The following is a 15,957-nucleotide window of genomic DNA, read 5'->3' as shown; positions in this document are numbered from 1 at the left end:
CTCTAGTGTTGGGCATTGGGAACTCTTTCAGTTGACTTTTGCATCTCTTTGACATACCTCCAACACTGTGTATTACCTGCCCCAGCTTCCAAACCAGCCGGTTCTCTAAGAAGGCTTGGTATTTTTTTATTGGAGAGTGGTATTAGAAACCAAAATTGAGGTGCTGGCTGTGGATATTGGCTGTTATTGCATCTAGTTTCTGTTTCCTGACAGAGCATGAAGTACTTTCTTTTAATTTGCTTCCTCTACCCCCAATTTTCAAGCCCCACAGAAAGGCTGAAGTAGTAGCAAAATGAAAAATTCTGCATGATTCGCTTAGATTCCTTTTTTTCTAGAACCATTTGAAGATAAGTTGTGGCTTTTATGACATTTCATCATTATGAGCGTTGTTCTTATCTGTAGCTCTAAAGCAAAGGACTGACTCATAACCAGCTACAACTCAAGAGCCACTTCTGCAGGAGCATTCCCTCAGCAATAACACCCAGTCACATTAAACCACGTCTGTCACCAAAATATATTATCTTTCAACACTTATTTATGTACTTGAAAGGGAGAGAGAGAGAGAGAATTTCATCCTCTGAATTACTCTCTAAATGACTACAACAGCCAGGTCCAGGCCAGGCTGAATCCAGGAGTCAGGCGTTCCGTCTGGGTCCCCTACATGGTGGCAGGAGTACAAGCACTTGCACAGTCCTCTGCTGTATTCCCAGGCGCATTAGGAGGAAGCTGGATCAGAAGCTGAGCAGTGGGGAGACATGGGATACTGCATCACAGGTCATAACTTAACCTGCTGTGTCACAACACTGGCCCCCAAAATATGCTTTAAAACTTTTAAAAGCCAAGGCTAAAGTCAATATTCATGCCTTTTCTTGGTTATTTTGCCTTTTTATTCTCTTTAAATTTTCCTTGCCTTTTTTCCCTCATAACATTGCCTTTTCTTTAAGAATACAAGTCAGGAGAGACCCAAATGGCTGAATAGGAAAATAACATGCTGATTTTGACCATGGGAAGGTAACAGAAGAAGAGGGGAGGAAGTGCATTCCCAGGGGACAGTTGGAGAGAAGTTTGCAGTGGAGATTCCACAGAAAGAAGAGAGATGCCGAGGGCAGCAGGGACAGTACAATCACAGAGCAGCAAGTGGACCACCACCAGTAACTCCCACAGCTTGACTGGAAGAGAGCCAGGGGAGAGGAACCTGCAGCAGCTCGTGCCAGCAGATGGAAGACCTTTCTCTCTCTCTCTCTCTCTCTCTCTCTCTCTCTCTCTGTAACCCTACCTCTCAAATAAACAAATAAAAATCTTTAAAAAGTACAGTGGAAAGCCTTATCAAAAGATTTGATGAGATAGAAGAATATCTGAGTTAGAAGACAAATCTTTGGAAATATCTCAAACAAACAAAAAAAGAAAAAATTAGAGAAACCTAAAATAGTACTCAAGACTTATGGGATACTATCAAATGACCAAATATACATGTCTTAGGAATTTCTGATAATGCAGAGAGAATGGATAAGAAAACCTATTCACTGAAATAATAGCAGAAAAATTCCCTAATTTGGAGAAAACAGGGACATCCAAATACAGGGAACACATAGAACTACTAACAGACATGATCAGAAAAGATCTTTCCTGTGACACATTATAAACAAATTTTCAAAAGTAAAGCATCAAGAAAAGATCCTAAAATGTGTATGAGAGAAATGCCAAATCACTTTCAAAGGACCTCTGATTAGATTGACAGCTGATTTTTTTTTTTTCCACCAGAAATTCTACAGGCTAGGAGAGAATAGAGAGAAATAGCCCAAGTCCTAAAAGAAAAAAGAAAGGGGCTGGCGCTGTGGCACAGCGGGTTAATGCCCTGGCCTGAAGCGCTGGCATCTCATATGGGCGCTGGTTCGAGACCCGGCTGCTCCACTTCCCATCCAGCTCTCTGCTATGGCCTGGGAAAGCAGTGGAGGATGGCCCAACTCCTTGGGCCTCTGCACCCACATGGGAGACCAGGTGGAGGCTTCTGGCTTCTGGTTTCGGATCAGCACATCTCCGGCCGTAGCGACCAATTGGGATGGAAAACATTCTCATTCTCTCTCTCTCTCTCTCTCTCTCTCTCTCTCTCTCTCTGCCTCTCCTCTCTCTGTGTATCTCTGACTTTCAAATAAAAAAGAAAAAAAGAAAACCCTGTCAACTGAGAATCTCTTCCCAGCAAAGCTCTCACTTGTAAATGATGGAATTGAAACAGCAACTGAAAGAGATTCCTGCTCTCTGATGTTTATTACAGCATTATTCAAAATAGTCAAGATATGGAAGCAGTCTAAGTGTTCACTGATGAGTAAATGGAGAAGATGTGGATAATGATGGATTATTTGGCCTTGAAATAGAAGGAAATTCTGTGATTTGTGAAAATGCGGATGAGCCTTGGAGGACATTAGGCGGAGTGAAATAAGCCAGGAACAGAAAGATAAATACTATATGATATTATCTCTACGTGGAATCAGAAAATGTTCAATGGTTAGAAGAAGACAGTACAGTGGTGACTGACAAGGGCTGTGGTTGGCAGAAGTGGGGGTGTTGATCAAAGGGGAGAAATTTTCAGTAATGCAAGATGAACAAGTTCTGGAGATGTACAATGTACAGTCAATACTATTGTATTTTACACTTGTAATTTGCTGAGAGAGTAGATCTTAAATGATCTCAATATGAACACACAAAGGGTAAGTATGTGAGGTTATGAAAATGTTAATTAGCATGATTGTGGTAATCATGTTTGTCAAACTATCATGCTATACTATAAATAATAACAATGTATTAAACTTGCATATTTGAATATCTAAGAGAATAGATAAAGTGTTCTTGCCACAAAATAATGACAAATATGTAAGGTGACTCATATGTTAATTTTCTCAATACATATTTAAAAACATCATGCTGTATACCATAAATATATTTATACATTTTAATTTGCCAGGTAAAAAAGTTTTCACATCATATCCCTTAAAATGTATTCAACTTTATTTGTCAGTTACACCTCAATAAAGCTAGGAAAAATAAGAGAAAAAAATCTAGGCTCTAATAGTATTTTTGTACTTTCTTGGTTTTATCTCTTTATTCTCTTTTATTTATTTTTAATGAACATTTTTAGCTCTGCTTGAGTTATTTTTAAATTTTTATTTATTTATTTTCAGATTACTTGAAGGCAGAGAAAGACTGATGGAAAAAGATTTTTTTTTCAGATCTGCTAGTTCACTCTCCAAAGACCCACAAATAGCCAGAGCTGGGCCAAGTTGAAAACAAGAGCCTGGCACTCAATCCTGGTCTCCCACATGGTGTCAGGGATAGCAGCTCCTATAATCTGAGCTTATCTTACAATTACCTTCAGGACAAACAATGTTTTGGAACACGTAATTGTTGTGGGGGCTGTCCTCTGCATTATAGAATGGTTAGACCTATCTTTGACCTCTACTCACTAGACACAAGTAAGAGCGTTCCAGTCATGACAATTAAAAATGTGTCAAAGCACCAACAAATGTTCCATGTGGCATAATTTCTTCAGTTGAAAATCATTCGTTCAGGCTGGCGCCATGGCTCAACAGGCTAATCCTCCACCTTGTGGCGCCAGCACACCGGGTTCTAGTCCCGGTCGGGGCGCCGGATTCTGTCCTGGTTGCCCCTCTTCCAGGCCAGCTCTCTGCTGTGGCCCAGGAGTGCAGTGGAGGATGGCCCAAGTGCTTGGCCGCTGCACCCCATGGGAGACCAGGATAGGCACCTGGCTCCTGCCTTTGGATCAGAGTGGTGAGTCGCGGCAGCCATTGGAGGGTGAACCAACGACAAAGGAAGACCTTTCTCTCTGTCTCTCTCTTACTATCCACTCTGCCTGTCCAAAAAATAAATAAATAAATAAATAAAAGAAAATCATTCGTTCAGACACTTCAGTCAAGGATGCTAGGGTGATATTAATGTATCACAACAGGAGACACACAGCATCAGGTTGTATGAAACCAATGGTGATGCTACATGTAGTAGCTTGTTTAAATTGATAATAAATTTCTCCATTGTAATTAAATATTAATTGTGGTAGAGCTGAGTCTCTGATTATTTTGTTCCTCCCACATTTTCCAGCTAATGTTCTTTTTTTTTTGGACAGGCAGAGTGGACAGTGAGAGAGAGAGAGAGAGAGATCAGAGAAAGGTCTTCTTTTGCCGTTGGTTCACCCTCCAATGGCCGCCGCGCTGTGGCTGGCGCACTGCGCTGATCCAAAGGTAGGAGCCAGGCGCTTCTCCTGGTCTCCCATGGTGTGCAGGGCCCAAGCACTTGGGCTATCCTCCATTGCACTCCTGGGCCGTAGCAGAGAGCTGGACTGGAAGAGGGGCAACCGGGACAGAATCCGGTGCCCCAACCGGGACTAGAACCTGCTGTGCCGGCGCCGCTAGGCGGAGGATTAGCCTATTGAGCCACGGCGCCAGCCCCAGCTAATGATCTTAATACCTACTGATGATTTCATGATTCTCCCTTGAGTCAATGCACTGGGAGATGCAAAATGATGATATCCTAATTATTTTCTTGCACAGATGATAGCTGGAATGATTCTGCAAACAGGAGCTTTCCCTCTTATTCTGCTTCTCTCTTTTTTCCCTTTGCTTCTTTAAATATCACCATTGATGCATGGGTTTTAAAAAACAATTTATCGTCCAATTTTTAATAAATGCTCAAATTGTCCCAAATTTGGCCCATTGTGGCCCATTTGCACTAGATCCTGTGTCATTGGATATAAATATATAAAATAAATGGTTCAAATCAAAGCTATGTAGAAAGTCAACCCAGAGAAGTCTTACTCCCCTCTCCTTTACCACTTTCTCTAGGCTTAATCATTTTCATTAGCTTTTCATTTCTCATTTTTATGCTTCTTTTTGCAAGAATAAGTAAAACTTAGATACACCAACACACGTATTTTGTCTCACCATTTTTGTTGCCACAACTAACATACGATGTACACTGTGTGCACATTGCCCTCTAGCTCCTAATGTATCATGAAGTCAATAGCAGATCATAGAGATCTTCTTTGTTCTTTTGACGGTTGCAGAGGGCTGTGTTGTGTATGTGTACTCTAATTTATTCAACCAGTCTTTCATGAACAGGTTTTTAAGTTGTTTTTCATAGTTTGTTACCACAGTGAATAATGTTATGAATACAGTAGTCCCCCTTTATCCACGGTTTGGCTTGCCAAGTTTTCAGTTAACCATGGTCAACCTCAGTCCACAAATATTAAATGAAAATCCTACAAATAAAGAATTCAAAAATTCTAAATTGTGCTCCTGCTATAAGTAGCATGATAAAAATCTCACACTCTTCTACTACAACCTGGCAGGCTCACGAACCAAGCTTTGCCCAGTATATTTATGCTGTATTTACAGCCTGCTTGTTAGTGACTTAGTAACTACCGAAGTCATCGGATTGCCACAGTGATGCAGTGCTTGTGTTCAAGTAACTCTTATTCTATTTAATCATGGCCCTAAAGCACAAAAGCACTGATGCTGACAAGTCCTATGTGCCAAAGAGGAGTCATAAACAGCATCCTTTAAGAGAAAAGGTAGATGTTCTTGACTTAATAAGGAAAGGGGGAAAATTATAAGCAGAGGTTACTAAGATGTGTGGCAGGAATAAATCTATCTGTGCAATTGTGAAGAAGGAAAAAGAAACTTATGCTAGTTTTACTGCCTTACCTCAACTTGCAAAAGTTATGGACATAGAGAGAGATCAAGGCTTGGCTAGGATGGAAAAGGCATTACATTACAGGGGTCTACATTATCCACCATTTCAGGCATTCACTGAGGGACTTAGAAGGGACTCCCATGGATAAGGAAGGACAACAATATGCGGCCAAATGCCCGTCAACAGTGGTTTTACTATTCTATCTTCCCACAAACAAGAAATAAGAGTGTTTTCTTTCCTTGCATATAGAACCGGTATTGTAAGTTTTTGAGTTTTTGCCAGTCTGGTAGGTGAGAAAGAATATCTCGTGATAGCTTCAATTTGCACTTCCTATGTAATGAATAAGCATCTTTTCTTATGCTGAAGCATCATCTGTTTCAAGTGGTTTAAAAATACCTCTTTCTTCATAATTTCCTGCTTGTCACCTTTGATGAGGCTGTTTTCACTTTAAACTCAGATGTCTGATGCCGTCTTCTAGTTGATTTCTCTACTACAGTCTTTCTCCCTTTCAACTATTAACCAAATTAATCTTCTAACATCTCTTCCAAATTTTCTCTCTCTCAAAGAACCTCCAATGATTCCCTTTTAAGCACAGAACACTTTTAAACTTAATAGTCTGTAATGTAGAATTTGGTTTTCAACCACTTTCCCACACTTCTCTTTGTCTATTCCCTTATATTTACTTCTGAAAAATTAGTTCACCGAATGGCTTAATATCCACGGTGGGACTTCTTTCTCCCCAAACCCTTTTCCTGACATTCTCCAAGTTGGAAGACCGTCCACTGACACTCTCCCCTCTTATCTCTCTGAATGCCACACCAGCTCTCAGGCTTGTCTCGGGTCCAGTCTTCTTGGAAGCCTTCCTGGACGGCTTCAACACCCACGAGTTTCCCTGTTCTTTTGGTGCGGATATTTGTTTACTTACTCGGCACTTAATTTATATGGCCTTTTATTTTTGTAATTACTTACATTTTTAAAATCTTATGTGTTATTTCCCAAGAGTAGAGATTACAGTCATTTAATGAGCAAATATTACTAGGGGCCAGCGCTGTGGCACAGTGGGTTAAAGTCCTGGCCTGAAGGGCTGGCATCCCATATGGGTGCCGGTTCTAGTCCCGGCTACTCCTCTTCTGATCCAGCTCTCTGTTATGGTCCTGGGAAAGCAGTAGAAGATGGCCCAAGTCCTTGGTACCCTGCACCCAAGTGGGAGACCCGGAAGAAGCTCCTAGCTCCCAGCGCAGCTCTGGTCATTGCAGCCATCTGAGGAGTGAACCAGCAGATGGAAGACCTCTCTCTCTGTCTCTACCTCTCTCTGTAACTCTGTTTTTCAAATAAATAAAATAAATCTTTAAAAAAAATTAAAAATTACTAGATTTTTATTACTCCATTTCTAAGTCAAAGTAAAGGCACATTAACTTCCATTTTGGGTTTGGGAGGCAGCTGTGGAAGCCTTTGTGTGTGCGTACACAACTTGCTGAGACAGGATGCCTTCTTGGCAGTGGTGAGAAGGGAGTAGCGTTTGGCTGGTGACTCAGGTGTATGTATGTGATCTGGATATTCTAGTGGAGGGAATATCTGAAGTCCCCACTGACTCTGAAAGGTGGCTGGGCAACCATGTGGGATGGTGAGGCACCTGCAGCTGGCCAGGATCAAGATGCCTAAGTAGAGCTGTCTCAGGGAACTTCTGCCTCTCTGTGGACTGGACGGGCTTGCAGGGCAGAGAAAAAACTGCACCCAGCAACTGTGGAAGTCTTGTGTGCTGAGATGGTGGGAACTTGGTGGTTATATGAGAAGGTGCAGGGTGTAGCTGGGTATTGAGATCTACTATGCTCAACTTGGGTGTTACTTGCCCCACCCTAGAGCACTGACCAGAGCTCCCTGGTCACACCCACCACACACCTCTTGGTATTCACTGAAAGTGTAGACATTCTACTAAGCCATACAGACATAGCTCAAAGATAAAACCCATCAAAGGAAAAACAAAAAACAAAAAACAAAAAACAATTCCACAGATGCCTAAAAGCAAATGCAGAATTTCAAGAAACAAGAATAAGGAAGACACAATAATCCCCCCCCCCCCAAAAAAAAGGAACACAACAACATTTCAATATTAGAATGTGAAGATGAAGAGATTGAGGAAATGCTGGAAATAGAATTTAAAAATCAATCATAGGATTATTCAAAAGCATTTAGAAGCAAATACACGAACTAAAGAAAACAATATGTGACATGAGTGAAAATTTTTCCCATGAAACTGAGATTTTAAAGAAAAATCAAAATGAAGTACTAAAAATAAAGAATTCAACAGATCAAATAAAAAATGTGGTGGAAAGTCTTAACAGCAGACTTGACGAGGCAGAAGAAAGAATACATGAACCAGAAGACAAATCTTTGGAAATCTTACAATCAGACAAAAAAAAAAAAAAAAAAAAAAAAAAAGAGAAAACTTAAAAAGTGTTGGAGATTTATGGGATACTATCAAATGACCCAATATCCAATTTACAGTTCTTAGGAGTTCATGAAGGTGTGGAAAGAGAGAAACAGAAAACTTTCCCAATTTGGAAAAAGAAAGGGACGTCTAAGTAGAGGAAACACATAGAACTCCCAACAGTCATGACCAGAAAACATCTTTACTATAACACATTGCAGTCAAACTCTCCGAAGTAAAACATAAAGAAAAGATTCTAAGATGTGCATGAGGGAAATGCAAGATTACTTTCAGAGGATCTCCAATTAAACTGACTGCTGACTTCTCAAAAGAAACCCTACAGGCTAGAAGGGAAAGGTGAGATATAGTTGAAGTCTTAAAAGAAAAAGACTGTCAGCCCAGAATACTGTACCTTGCAAATCTATCTTTTAAGAATGAAGGTGAAAAAAAGATCTTCTATAACAAATAGAAATTGAAAGAATGTGCGCCACTCGTCCAGCCTTACGAAAGATGCTTAAGGATGTGCTACACACAGAAACACAGAAAGATAGCCATTATTATGAAAGAATGTGTGGGCTGGCGCTGTGGCATAGCAGGTAAGGCTGCTGTCTACAGTGCGGCATCCCATATGGGCACTGGTTTGAGTCCCAGCTGCTCCACTTCCAATCCAGCTCTCTGCTATGGCCTGGGAAAGCAGTAGAAGATGGCTCAAGTCCTTAGGCCCCTGCACCCACATGGGAGACCGGGAAGAAGTTCCTGGCTCCTGGCTTCGGATCGGTGCAACTCCAGCCATTGTGGCCAACTGGGGAGTCAACCAACAGATGGAAGACCTCTCTCTCTCTCTACCTCTCCTTCCCTCTCTGGGTAACTCTGACTTTCAAATAAAATAATAAATAGATTTTTTAAAAAAAGAAAGAATGTGAAGACAGAAAATCCCCAAGTAAATGTACATAAGACATTCAAAGTAAACAATAGGAATTGTCATGGAAAAATGGCAGGGCCAAATTGTTACTTATCAATGTAAATGGCCTCTCCAGTTAAAACATACAGATCGGCTAAATGGATTAAAAGCAAGACCCATCTATTTGTTGCCTACAAGACACATATCTCACCAACAAAGATACATGCAGACTGAAAGTGAAAGGATGGAAAAAGATATTCCATACAAATGGAAAGCAAAAAAGGGTAGATGTATTCATCATAATATCAGACAAAGTAGTCTTTAACATAAAAACCATTAAAAGAGACAGCAAAGTGCACTATTTAATGATTAAGGGATCAATTCAACAGGAAGGTGAGACTATAATAAATTCTCAGAGGAAATCAAAGTGGCCAACATACACATGAAAAAATGCTCAGGATCACTAGCCATCAGGAAAATGCAAATCAAAAGCACAATGAAGTTTCACCTCATTCCAGTTAGAATGGCTCTCATATAGAAATCAACAATCCACAAATACTGATGAGGAGGTGGGGAAAAAGATACCCTAGTCCACTGTTGGTGGGAATGTATACTGGTGCAGCCACTGTGGAAGGCAGTATGGAGATACCTCAGAAATCCAAATACATACCTAACATATGATCCAGCCATCCCACTCCTGGGAATTTACCCAAACCAAAAGAAATCAGTGTCTGAAAGTTACATGTACCTCCATGTTCTTTGCAGCACAATTCACAATAGCTAAGATATGGAATCAACCCAGATGTCCATTAATTGTTAACTGGATAAAGAAATTAGGGTATACGTACACTATGGAGTACTACTCAGGTGTAAAAATAAATGAAATTCTCTCCTTTGCAACAAGATGGACGCAGCTGGAAACCATCATACTTAATGAAATAAGCCAGTTTCAAAAAGACAGATATCATATGTTTTCCCTGATCCTAGGTAACTAGTAGAGTACCTGAAATGTGATGCATTGGCATGAACTAGGCATTTTGAGATCTGATGCTTGTTTATAGCCCTTGTCTCTTCTGTTGAGGAACATTTTTTTTTTTCTCTTCATACTATTTGTTGAACTCTTTTACTTAGAGTATGGTTAATTATATGATCATTAAGCATACTGAAAATCGATCTTTGTAAAAAGTAAGAGTGGGAATGTGGGGTGGGGGAAAGGGTTTGACCATGGGCAGGAGGGATGGTAAGGGGAAAGTGTCACTATGTTCCTAAATCTGTATATATGATATACATTCTTATATATCTTAAATCAAATTTAAAAAGAGAGTGCCTCCAAATATTTGATAAAAATACTTCATTCATTTTCCCTTCAATTAGTGAATAAATATAATCTAAAAAACTTAGATTTATCTTAATTAAAATATCCACTCATGATACCATTTAGAAAGACAAAGAATTTCCATGAAATACTCTTGGAACAAAATGGTATTATATAAAATGTTATCTGTTTGTATACAGACTAATAAAGAAGATAAATCTAATCCCAAAATAATAAAAATACTCTTATTCCATCCCAGAGTATCAAGTTCACTATTCTTCCAGAGAAAACAATCGTTATCAAGGTCATATGTTCAGTTTTCTTTCCTTGGAATGACAAATATTTTGGTTCACCCAGGAACTAAATGAGATCCCAATCTGGAGTTTGAGTTTTTCCTTAATAGGTAAAAAAGACAGATGTTTGTCTATAGTACATGGAATATCTGGAAAGGAATAAAAATATCTTTTAAAAAACCATACTTCCAACAGCTAATTATTACATAGAATTAAGCAAGACCTCTCCAAGTGACAGATTACACCCTCTCTAGTTCCTGATTGTCTAGACCAGATCCAAAGATGAATATACCTGATTGAAATGTAATAAAGTTAAGTTCTCTGTAAGGGTGATGCCCCTCTCCCAAGAAGAATCTCTGGAAAATCTGTAGTAAATTATTCATATCTTTTAAAGTTTGTATTACCATCCTCTACTCAACTCGAGTTTCATAAAGACAAGAGACCTAATTATTGCCCCCAAATCAGTGTCCCTCATGGAGACCCTGTTTCGTGCTGGAGTAAGCCCACTTAATGAGGGCTGATGGTGACACTGACGATGACCACAGTAGCATGACTCCCTACTGAAACAATGGCAGGATGAGGGTGTGTTGAAAAAGAGCATCGCTATTTCAACTCATCAAGTAACAGAGGAGGATGACATACCCACGCTGCAGCCCAGACATCCTTCCTCACATGGCACACATTCTTCATAATCTGGATCTTGGACTTCACCTACACAGCAAGAAGAGTGAAAAGCATAACTCATTTCCACTGAGTAGAGACAAATTGATCACTTCGAAAATATGTTGGTGTGTGGTTGATTTTTAACTAAATCATAGAGCAACCGTGAAGCCAAAAGCTATCCTTGAGGATATATGTGTCATTCACCATTTTATCTCCTATTAATCTAAAAGATTGGATCAGCTTGATTGGGTACAAGTGGAACAAAGTTGGACTCTGTGCCGTGGAACTGGTTTTGAAGTCAAGCTGGTAGATTTTATTTATTAAAGAAATCAGTTCTGCTTCTGGGGAAAATGGAATTAGATGTGTAAGTGGACAGCCTATGTCTCCCTTTTTATCTGTTCCACTGGACTTTTTTTTTAAGTTTTAAATATTTTAGTATATTCACAAACATTAGCAAGCAATAGAAAAGCACACCTTCATCATTTAAAAAATGTCTCGGAGCTCTCTTTAGCATTAGACCAAGCATAGTTCTTACACAGAACAGACCAGCATTCTGCAGCATTCTTTCATAGAAAACAACCAAAACTCTTTAGTTTTGTTTTTAATTTTCCTCTTCCCATTTAAAATAAGAATCCGTGCAATGACAGTAACACATATGATCCACCGAACAATTTCACATTTTCAAGTAGTTTTAGGTGGGATGATTCTCATTGGCTTCTCACAGCAACACTGCCTTGGTGCCAGGCTCTCCCTTTGACGAATGAACATGGGGAGATTGGACGTTTTGCCCAGGGTCTTGCCTCTGGTAATTGGGAAGGAGACAACTGAGGGCCAGGACTTTTGGCTTCCAATTCAGTTTTCTCTCCACCCTGTCTTGTCCACAACTCCTCTGCTCAAGGTCACTTCTGATGTGATTAGCTCTATCCCCATGACCTTGGATTGTGTCTGGGAAACTCAGAGAAAGAGTTGATGGCAGGAGCGGCTATACCAAGGTTTCCACTTAATACGTGGAGTCAACGAAAGTCATCCCAAGTGGTGACATTAAAACCAGGAAGGCAACTCAAATGCAGGCTATCCAGTGGTTAAGCCTTCATCCCACCTCCTTGGCAGGGCCCCGAGCAGCCTCACCTTGCCCACACTCCAATTTCTGGCAGGTGTGGTTGGTGGGCAACAGGAAGTAGCCGCTCATGCATCTCGTGCAGATCTGTGGACTATGGCAAACCTCACAGTTGTCTGGGCAGGGCAGGCAGGTGTGCCCCTTTGCAGGGTAGTGGCCTGCTGGGCAGCTCTGTCGACATTCCCCCAGGTACCAGAAGCGCTCCTGGCCATGCTTGTCTGTCCATTTAGAGGGGAAACAAAAAAAGAGAAAATATCCCAAATTATCCATGAGGTTGATATAGAAGACATTTTATTAAAAAACAAAATGACAGAGTGCTTTTGTTCCTGGGTGATCAAGACTATACAAATAGATAGAGTGAAAAGTGCTGTATCTGTATCCTTGTAGTTGAAAAGTTTTCCTTGTAGGGAATAATTTTCCAGTATTTTATGTATTTGAGTGACTAGCAAAACTACAAATCATGCCCTGAAAACCTACAACTCAGAATGTGTTGAACTTCCCTCAGGGCTCTTTCAGTATCCAAGGAACCTCTTAGACTTGAAGGGCTACAGAGGTCCCATGGGAATAAAGATGTGCTTAATGACAGACATGCTTGATGAAAGTACAATCTTTTAAAATGGCTTTGAATTATTATCAAGATTACATGCTTGTGTTAACTGTCTCGGGTGTGATTTTCTGCCCAGCTGCCAATTCCCATGAAGACAGCCTCACTGAAGCACCACACCAAGTGTCTTTGACTCCTTTACATGCACTCCCAGGGGTTTCCAATTTCTGTTAGTGCTGGGCTCCATAAGGAAAGAATCAGCAGTACCCCCATTATGGCAAACCATGGTAATTTGTTCCTGGAGGGAATGGAAAATGCTAAACAGTTACAAAGATGCAATTAATTATAATGGATTATAATCAGTTACAAATATAAAAACAAAATTAAGATTAATATGTAGTAACTCAAACTGCTCCCACTCTCCTGGGGATTTTGTGTTGAATATGTCAAAGGCATCCATCTTCTCTGAATCTTATTTCTCTTAAGATCCTGCTTCTGAAGCTCATGGATCACTTAGCCTGAACACTCTCAGTCTAGTGTCCACTCATCATATGATCTTTTCCATGAAGACCTGAAACTATTGACCTTCAATATGCAAGACCACTGATTTGTAGACAAAGACCGTGCTAACCGTACGTTGCAAACCCAGAAACTGAGTCAGTATCAGTATGTCAGATTGAACCACAAGAAATTGCTGGTATTCAACTCTTTTCTACCTGTACATATGGAAGTTTCAATAGTTTACAATAATATTTCTTATTTAATTAAAGCCCTGATTGAAATGTAATTTTTAAAATACACGGTTGGATTCTCAGCTTACCATCTACCTCTTTTCTGATTGCGATTACCTGTCAGAAGTCTGCTGGCTTTTGTAGCACTAAGAAAAAAAGAGAGCTTTGACAGAGGTGGTGGAAAAAATTTCTGCTCCTTCCAGGTCAGATTTAGAAGAACAATATCCTTTAGCAGGGGTGAGGAATGTTTGGCCCTCAGGCTGTGTAAGGCCTAAGAAATCATTTGGTCTGACCTGCCAAGGCAACCCCAGGAGGGACTCAACATTCAAAACTCCATCGCAGGCTAGTTTTTAAGTTGTTAATTTTATATGATGCATGAAAGATGCTATAAATATTCAAATGACCTTTGGTAGAAAAAAGGTTTCCCACCCCTGCAAGGGAAGAAGTATGTTGGGGAGACGTGATGCATATTTGGTGATTCTACAGTTATAGATAAAGGTCGTGGAACACAGAACTCTGATCTGGTGGAACCTGGGATCTCAGGAGATGACAAAGATTGCCTTTCCCAGTTACATTTTTTCAGTCACTTTACGAAATCCTAGCAACCCCCAGGGCTACCATGACTCCCTCACAAAAGAGTAACCAACTTGTCAGATGCAGGTGGGAAGGTTTGATGGAGAGCAATGGGGAATTCACTTCTGCTTCATGCAGTGGTTGTGTTATCTCCCCTACACCTTCACAGAACATGTACTCAGGATCCAGGTGTTGGAGGCAGTCCAACATCCAGGAGGTCCTAAATGTGTATATGTTGAATGAGTGAGTAAATTTGAAATTGGAAATATTCAGTTTATCAAATATATCCAACTGGATCAATACTCTTAAAATGATAGCAAAATTTCTGAGGAAATGTTCTTCAATCCTGTTTTTATTGTTCAGTTGTGGTTTTGCTATTTGAACCCCTCTGGGTATTATAATGTGGGCTTAAATGTGAAGTTTGGAGGAGAATCTCAGTTTTTAAAAATATGCAAATCAGGCAAGGAGAGGCCACTTAGATGCCTTGACCATGGCTAGATTTCTCCATAGATTGGCTCCGGATTATGTTAAGATTTTGTCATATTTCTAATAGCTTGAGTAATACGTCAGCTCATTTACTTATGAGTGATAATTTGGATAGTTCAAAGATTAAATATTCTGCATAAGTTTTTGGCTACTTTCCCAGGCTCTCCAAATTTAATTTTTTACAATAGCGTGTAGGAGAACCCGGTTCCAGTGGTAGAGAACTGATATTTTTGTTAGGCACCAAAATCCTTCATGGGATTTCATGACACAAGAATTAAAATGCAAGGAACCCCAAAAGAGGCTCAGCGGGGCTTTCATTTGTCCTGATGACTAATGAACTGTTACCAGGGCATTTCTTGGCAGCTAAGAAGAGAAGACGGGCCAGTGTGGAGATAGTGGGCCTGTAGAAGGACAGGAACGTTGAAGGTTGAAGTCATGAGGGAAGAGGACTGTGGGAAAGGATGTAAGGAAAGCTGGGATGACTCTGAAAATAAACTTCATGAAGTTCACTTCAACATTTGGCTTATTGTAGCTGCCAGGTGCTTGATTGAACTTAGCTTTGGGTCTAATTTGGTAGAAGATAAATCGAATCTTCAAATCTTTACCGACATGACTGGAGATTTGCATTGTCATAAGGATTCACATATAAACCTTAGTGAAGTTACAAATAGACAAGGGATGAAATCTCCCCACACTGGTGGGAGAGGCTTCTGTGGGTAGATAGGTGTGTCCGTGATCAGAGGATTTTAAGGTGTTTATTATCTTTTCTAGCATCATCGCTTCATGGTCTCGGCTACAGTTTCTGCACTAATGCTTCCTGAACTAGAGACATCAAGCTTTACTTGGCAGAGAATCTGCTAAGTCAGGGATTGCTAAACAACATCTTCTCCACAAAGTCTCCTCTGCTCATTAGAGCTGGAAGTGGTGTTTCTTCGCTGGCCTGTGGTAGGTTTTCTAATATTCATTTTCTTATTTTGCAATACATGAGGACAAACCCCCTTGTTGGATTGTGAAGAGAGAGAGAGAGAGACAGACAGAGAGGGAGAGGGAGAGGGAGAGGGAAAGGCGGGGGAGAGGGGGAGAGAGAGAATGTGCAAGAGATCTTCCATCCGGTGGTTCACCCCTCAAATGATCACAACAACCAGGACTGGGCCAAGCTGAAGTTAGGAGCCTGAAACTCCGTCCAGGTCTTCCAAGAGAGTGCAG

The 15,957-nt window shown here is 40.4% G+C and overlaps 1 protein-coding gene across 1 annotated transcript in view; it reads right to left on the bottom strand.

The window, feature by feature from the left end:
• The window catches only part of PCSK5 (proprotein convertase subtilisin/kexin type 5), a 434,133-nt gene that overhangs the window by 75,526 nt on the left and 342,650 nt on the right, over positions 1-15,957 (bottom strand). The window contains exons 23-24 of the mRNA XM_062208432.1: positions 12,429-12,635; positions 11,280-11,348 (exon numbers count right to left, since the gene is read on the bottom strand). Coding sequence (XP_062064416.1) covers positions 11,280-11,348; positions 12,429-12,635 — 276 coding nt within the window. The remainder of the gene's footprint in view (positions 1-11,279; positions 11,349-12,428; positions 12,636-15,957) is intronic.

Source organism: Lepus europaeus, chromosome 12, assembly GCF_033115175.1.
Source record: "Lepus europaeus isolate LE1 chromosome 12, mLepTim1.pri, whole genome shotgun sequence".
In the NCBI taxonomy this organism is placed as follows: domain Eukaryota; kingdom Metazoa; phylum Chordata; class Mammalia; order Lagomorpha; family Leporidae; genus Lepus; species Lepus europaeus.
This window is presented reverse-complemented; position numbering and strand designations above follow the sequence as displayed.